The sequence below is a fragment of the Nanorana parkeri genome, unplaced genomic scaffold (assembly GCF_000935625.1).
Source record: "Nanorana parkeri isolate BGI_ZX_2015 unplaced genomic scaffold, ASM93562v1 scaffold274, whole genome shotgun sequence".
Lineage (NCBI taxonomy): Eukaryota > Metazoa > Chordata > Amphibia > Anura > Dicroglossidae > Nanorana > Nanorana parkeri.
This window is the reverse complement of record NW_017306542.1, coordinates 454,784-462,013: the sequence shown is the minus strand read 5'-3', so window position 1 is coordinate 462,013 and position 7,230 is coordinate 454,784. Positions and strand designations below refer to the sequence as shown.

At 40.4% G+C, this 7,230-nt stretch overlaps 1 protein-coding gene across 1 annotated transcript in view; it reads right to left on the bottom strand.

The window, feature by feature from the left end:
* The window catches only part of LPAR1 (lysophosphatidic acid receptor 1), a 130,160-nt gene that overhangs the window by 23,251 nt on the left and 99,679 nt on the right, over nt 1–7,230 (bottom strand). The window contains exon 4 of the mRNA XM_018557227.1: nt 5,202–5,955. Coding sequence (XP_018412729.1) covers nt 5,202–5,955 — 754 coding nt within the window. The remainder of the gene's footprint in view (nt 1–5,201; nt 5,956–7,230) is intronic.

Genomic DNA, 7,230 nt, shown 5'->3' with positions numbered 1-7,230 from the left:
CACTTTTTTTAGCATTAGCTGCCTTTCTCAGTATCAGCCAGTGAGCTGCTGCTTCTGCTGCCACCAATGTAGTATATACATCCATGTCAGACTGCCAAGTCCCTGCTGCCACAGAACATAAAAAAAGGAGAGGAGATGAGACTTTAGTACCCCTATTGTGATATTTATAGATGATTTTCATAACAATGCCTAAAGCAACAGAGGTCAGAGAAGGCATGCAGCCTGCACTGACAGTGTAGATGGGAACCCACTAAAGCTTATGGGGTCTCAAGGTGCATATGCTAAAGTGCAGTCGACATCGGGTACACTCCTTATGTTATCAAAGCTAAACTGTTGCATGGTTGGGGCAGTGTACAGCTACTTTTACATCAGTCTGGTAATCTTCACGGTTAAATTAATAGGGAAGCATGGCTTACTTATATGTCAATGCTACACATGACCTTTTCCAGTCCCCAAGCATGGGAATAAACAGTGGGATCTTCATAGTCAAAAAGCATTGTCATTTATGCAGCAAAATGCAACAATTCAGTAACTAAATTTTCATGCCCAACTCTTCGCTATCCAGTTGGCATATGCCTACTAGAGCTGTGACACATGACTGTTACAGGAAGGCCAGATGTTTCCTAGATGAGCAGGATGCGACTTACAGCCTGGATTCATCTTTTCTATACTGTGTGATAGGTAAAATGGCAGCACCAATTAGAAAAATAACAGGGTCTCAGGGAATAGACTTGAGCAAGATTTTGTTCACTCTTTATGCACAGATGAGCCATTTATAAGATAAATTGTTCAAATTTGCTAGTGGTTTCTCAAGCATTGGAAAAGAAAATGTTAGCTTTAAGAATATACAACTTTTATCCACATAAAAACTCATCTATACTTTCTAACTGCAGGGCTGTTTAGATCCCCAAATAGAACACTAGCAATAATTTTAGTCCGCTTTTAAACGGGAAGATCTGCCAATGTGTAAATAACAGGCAACCTAACCCTAGAATAAACGTGTTATTGGTGGAGGTTAGTGGGAGCCTTGCTCTGCCTGTGACCATCTTTGGTAGGTTTGATATTTGGTAGGGATTTTAGAAACATGTTGGTTGTCTGATTTTATGTTTAACTTGGTAAGCGTTTGACAGTTGTAAAAAAAAAAAAAAAAAAGAAGGATTGCCGAATGCATCACAAATAAATGTTAAATTCAGAAAAAATAGTGCTAACACCATACACGTGGGAACTAGTTTTAAAGTAGAAGTAAACCCTAGACTAAATGACAGTTTGCTAAAACATTGCATTAAAAACAATTGCCTTGTTTTAATCTAATACCCCTCGATGTCATCATTACAGTCACTAGCTTTTTACATGCATGCACTCCAGCGATGGCTGTATGGCATTTCTCAGGCCAAGTTTTCTGATGGTGACATTTTTTTTATTTATTCATGGCAGGCATTTATATAGCACTTTACATACTGTACATTCACATCACTCCCTGCCTTTACTTCCAATCTAAGACATGAACACAGGATCCAATTAACCTACAAGCATGTCTTTGCAGTTTGGGAGGAAAAATCGGACTACCCAGGGGAAACTCACACACGTAGGAGGAAGAACATGTAAACTCCATGACGATAGTAATCTGGCCAGGATTCAAACTGAGGCCCCCAGTGCCTCAAGGAAGAAGTGCTAACCACTAAGCCACTGTGTTGCCCAGAACAATGCCTGTGTAATGTGTGGTCAAACAGCCACTTGTTGTCTCCATGTAAAGCTTGTGTGACAATGTAGGAGTACAATGTGGAACTGAGCATTGCCATCTATTGATAGAAAGCTCATGAACTAGGACGCTAATTGCAGGATCACCTGGTATTGGTTTTAATAAAAGCTGTGATTTAAGAAGACTGAAACCAACTTTTAAAATGTTATTCCACTATTAAAGCTTGCTTGAAATTTTAATAACTGGCTTTACATATACTTAAGAGTACAAGAAAAGTGTTTACTAAGAGAGAGTGGGTTGGTGTTTGAAATTGTAAGGGGATTTTATTAATGGGAAAGACTAGATATAAATAGCTTCCCTAGAGTTCCTCAAAGATTTCTTGAGTATTAGTTCAGTGGTTTATACCAATCCACACAGATTGGATCACAGCTTAAGGATTTTAAATACAGGCATTGTGGGAGAAAATAAGAAGGTAGCCATCTGTGATGATTCAGGAGCCTTATAGCTCTACATAACAATTAGTATTTATATGCTGATAATATCAATAAAAACAGCCATATATGCTATATCTACACTGACTGTAGAATTTATTGTGGAGAAATGAAAGCAATCCTCTAAACTTAAGAGAATTATGAGGTGAGTGCTTTTAACTCACCTCATAGTTCTAGCCGACCTGTGACAATGAGACTGTCACAGGTCGGCTCAGTAGATCTGGAGGTGAGCGAACACATACCGGGTTCGCACACTTCTCGATCCTGTTACGGCTCTCTGCCGTGACAGGGGAGGGGCTGGATTCCCCCCTCCCCGTTCCACCAGCGCTGACTGGCGGAACTGACGGGGAGGGGGCGGGTACAGCTGCAGAGCCAGCTGTCACTGCTGGATAGGCAGAGCCAGCTGTCACTCGCGCAGCTGGGCGGATCTCGACATCGATGTCGGGATCCGCTCCTGCGTCTCAGTATACCGCGAGCTGTAGCTCACGGTATACTGAGCTTAGGGTAACGGGAGGACGCTAGTTTGTGTCCTCCCATTACCCTAAGGAGAACTATGGGGAAAAGCCCTGACCCCATAGTTCTCCTTTAAGAATCAGCTCTCATTTTTACAAAGCAACGGAGAAGAACATGTGTCTTTTGTATGCAGTAACCCTCCAGCTTTAGTGTGTGTGTGTGTGTGTGTATGTTCATAGCTGGTGCACATGCTGTAACCACTGAAATCACAGAGAAATTCCAAAATTGTAAGCTGTCTCCACAACAGGAATAAAAGGTAACAAAAACAATATATCTTTCAATGGGGGCATTCGTTCTGGTACAGCTGTCTAAGTGGGGATTTCCCCTCATTTTGGAGTGATTTTCACTTACCTCCTGTTATGTCTATTGGACACGAAGTCAGAAGAGTATGCCCAATAGGAGATTATATATATATATATATCCTATCACGAACAGGGGTTTTAAGCATTACCTACTTCAGACAAAAGAAAAAAGGTTTTGGCCTTGGGCATACTTTACCATTTTTTAATTGGCCAATATCTAAATTTAGTAAATATTCTAGAAAAACATTTCTCTAGCTCAAGGGTATACAGGTGCGAGAGCTCAAGTGGTTAATAAAGGCTAAGGGTGACAGAGCATACACCCTTAAAAAAAGTTAGCCTGTCATCTTTATATATATCCTAACACATCCCCTGTAAATATTAATATAATGAACTTAAAGCCACAAAATTATTTATCTAGGATTCTATACCACTTTCCATGCTTGATCTGAGTGTGTAAGGTTCAATTACATGATAAGTTACAACCAATGAACTTGATTTGGCTTCAGATAACCAGACTTTTTCCAGATGTGGCCTGACCTGAACTTCCAGATTGTGCAGAGACCAACACACTGGCTATGGATTTTCTAGCCCATCTGCATTAATAGGTATCCAATTACCCAATATGTGAATAAATTAACTACAAATTACACAAATTTGAGAACTGAAGGACAAAAAAATTTGATCTGAAAAGAGGGACATTTGGGAACATAGTTGCAGTGAGCGCTTTATTTGGTTCATAAACTGCAGCAGTAGACAGAAATTGCGAGTCTCCTTTGTTGTGCATCCTGAAATCCATGGTTGCATTTTTGAGCATGATAGTGCTCTTTGACTGGCCTCCTGAACTGATCAGTAAGCATATCTGCATCATATCTGCAGTCAGCGTGAAGTGCAAGAGAAGGTCCAGATCAGGACACGAGTTCAGCCTCAGGCTCCTTGTATGGACTGTGTTTGCAAATGGGGTGCCAAATCACTTTTACAAATAGTATGCAGGCTGGGTATTATATTTAAAAGCAGCTCATGGCCGCTACTGCATGCAAGCTCCGAGATTGTTTTGATTGTCATCAATTAACTTGTACATTATTGGTTAACACTGGCTAGTGACATTATACAGTATATGTGACAGTTCATTGGCAATTTAAGGGTTACGGTAAAAGTATGATTAAAGTTCACATTTCCAATATATTAATATAGCACATATGATTGTAAAAAAGAAAAGCCTTTGATGCCATGAAAAAAAAATGCACACTGCTCCTGCACTCCCTCATGTGACCTTACCCAAGACAAAAAAAAATCCCATGGTCTTAGATTTCCTGGAGCATTGTTGACATTTCAAGTAGTTAGAGAAAGTCTCTTGCTTTGATTTAGACAGGTCCTGTCTGAAATAGTCATAGTGATAAAACCCCAGCCAAGAGACTAACTACCAAGCAGGAAGCAGAAACTGCACAAAAATGAGTAAATATGGTTGACCCCATGTACACATACTGTAGCTTATAATTCTATGCAAAGAAATAAGGTTTGTAAAACAGTAACACCTATATATGGTTATACATACTCTGACAAATATGTCACTGCCTTTAGGCGATCCCTTAAGACTCATCTCTTCAGGGAAGTCTATACCACCTCAAACTAACCACTCAACCATCATGTCCTCAAACAATTCATCCCCACACAGCTACCTCCTCATGTATCACTTCCCCCCTCCCTTTTAGATTTTAGGCCCTCCTTACCATCTTGTCTTGAATTGTATTGCGATTGTAATGCCTTCCTTCAATTGTAAAGCGCTGCGCAAACTGTTGGTGCTATATAAATCCTGTATAATAATAATAAATACTTAGCTTTCAGCACCCATTGGGCCAATAGGTTTAAATGGGAGGAAACAGGCAAGCGCCACCATTTCCAGGAAGTGTCTGAGCTTTGCCCGAACAGAAGAACCGGCATTTAAGCTGCTGGAGGTATGGCCTGGCACCTGTAAGTACTAGAGCATTATACCCATCAGCAGCTCTTTTTACGCTAAGTACTTTTACATCTACTAACAAATATGAAAAATACTTTGCTTTTGAGCCATAGATAGATCAGTAAAGGCATGATTTTATACAAAAGATTATTCCACACAGCAGACCATCACTGATTTCAATAAACATGTTTTTTTCTTAGAAAATGTTACTATTGCAATGTAAAAAGGGTAAAAGTACTCACCTAATACAATGACAACAGTTTTCAAAAGACTCATCATTGTGTCACGGTTTCTCCTAGGCCCAGAACTGTGCCTTGACATTCTCATAGTCCTCTGGCGAACGTACACAAATATATGTGCATACAGAACCACCATCACCACAAATGTAACCAAGTTGAAAATGGCCCAGAACATCAAGTAGGAATCGCTGTAGAGTGGAGCCATGTTGGAACAGTGCTCAAGGTCACAGATACAATTCCATCCAATGCTTGGTATCGCGCCCATCACAATAGCCATTGTCCAGATGACTACTATGACGACGACAACTCTTCTGTTGCTCATCCGGGTGTGCAGCTGCATTCTGAATACTGTAATGTGTCTTTCTATGGCAATTGCCAACAAATTGGCTACAGAAGCTGTCAAGCTGGTGTCGATCAGACCCTGCCGAAGCAGCCAAGTGCTCACAGTTAATCTTCTAGTGTTAGGACCCGTGTTAAACATTAAGTAAAAGTAAGCTAGTCCTGCAAAAAAGTCTGCAGCAGCCAAGTTTGCCATTAGGTAATAAATAGGAAAGTGAAATCTGCGGTTGACGTAAATAGCCACCATAACCAGTAAGTTGGCTAACATGATGAATATACATACAGTGATACCAAGTCCCATCACCAGCTTGTTGACAGTATGCCATTCTGTGGCTAGAGGTTTTCCACTCCGGTTATAGAAAAATGCTATGGTTTCATTGTAGTAGCACTCGCGTTCGCTCACTGAAGAAGTCTGGTTAAAAAAGAAAAAACAATTATAGTATGAGTAAATGAGACAGAAGAACAAATTACATTTAAAAGATGTACAGACGTGGTGGTGGGTTGTCAAGGGGTAGAAAACAACATGATTAGACAAGGTTCTCTAAAAATGCTCCCACTGCTTTCTTCCCTGAGGTTTGTCAGTTAGGACAATTTGAAGGTACCCAGATAATGTATGCTGAAATTATCTGGATCAGGGCCCGTCTTCTCGTGTCTACAGGCACCCAACAGGGATTAAGCGTGCGTCCAGAATAGGGATGCACCGATACAGTTTTTTCAGTATCAAGTACCGATATATTTTTTTTTTCGGTACTCTCCAAATATTATTATTATTATTAACAAGATTTATATAGCGCCAGCTTGCGCTTTACAATATAAGGAAGACATTACAATCACAATACAATTCAAGACAAGATGGTAAGGATACCAAATACCGATATCGGCAGTCCCATTAAGGGAGCTGGGTGGCGTGTAATGACTTGTCACCCTGCTTCTTGATTGGCCAGCTTCCTGAGCAATCAGGAAGCCGGGTGGCGAGTCATTACCCACCCATCATCTTCCCAATTGGTCTGGAAGCTAGCCCCATGCTACCTGGTGACGAGGGAGCATGGAACCGGCTTCCTGGTAATGACTGGCCTCCCGTCTTCCTTATAACGGAAGTTCCGGTATGGGCATAAGCATCAGGAGTATTTGTATACTAGTATCGGTACACCCCTAGTCCAAGGTTATCGTATCACATGATTACATGCGGAGTGCCAAGGGACTGCCGCTTTCAAACACGGCGATTGTCATTCGATGAATAATTTGAATGGGTGACAGCTGCTGCTTCTTAACAGCATATTTAAGATTCCTGATGCAATTTGTAGGTTCCTGAAGCAGGAATACCAAAACACACCTACTATGTAGGTGTGAATGTAGCCTTCTATGCGCTTGACGATATTATCGATGTCTTCATCCAAGAGTGACACAATGTTTACAATCTCTTTGAAAAGGGGTTTGTATACCATCATTATAAGCAGTTCTCCACTAAAGAGTGACACAATGTTCACCCAATAATCACACATTTTGCTATTTTAATATCATGTTTGAATCTTGGGTAAAAGTTGTGTGAATCTTGAGTAAAAACATTGATAAACAGACCCCCTTGTGTTCAATGCTTATGGAATTATAAACACCACATTCCCCACAAAAGAATATATATATACATACATACATACATACATACACACACACACAATATTATATATATATATAT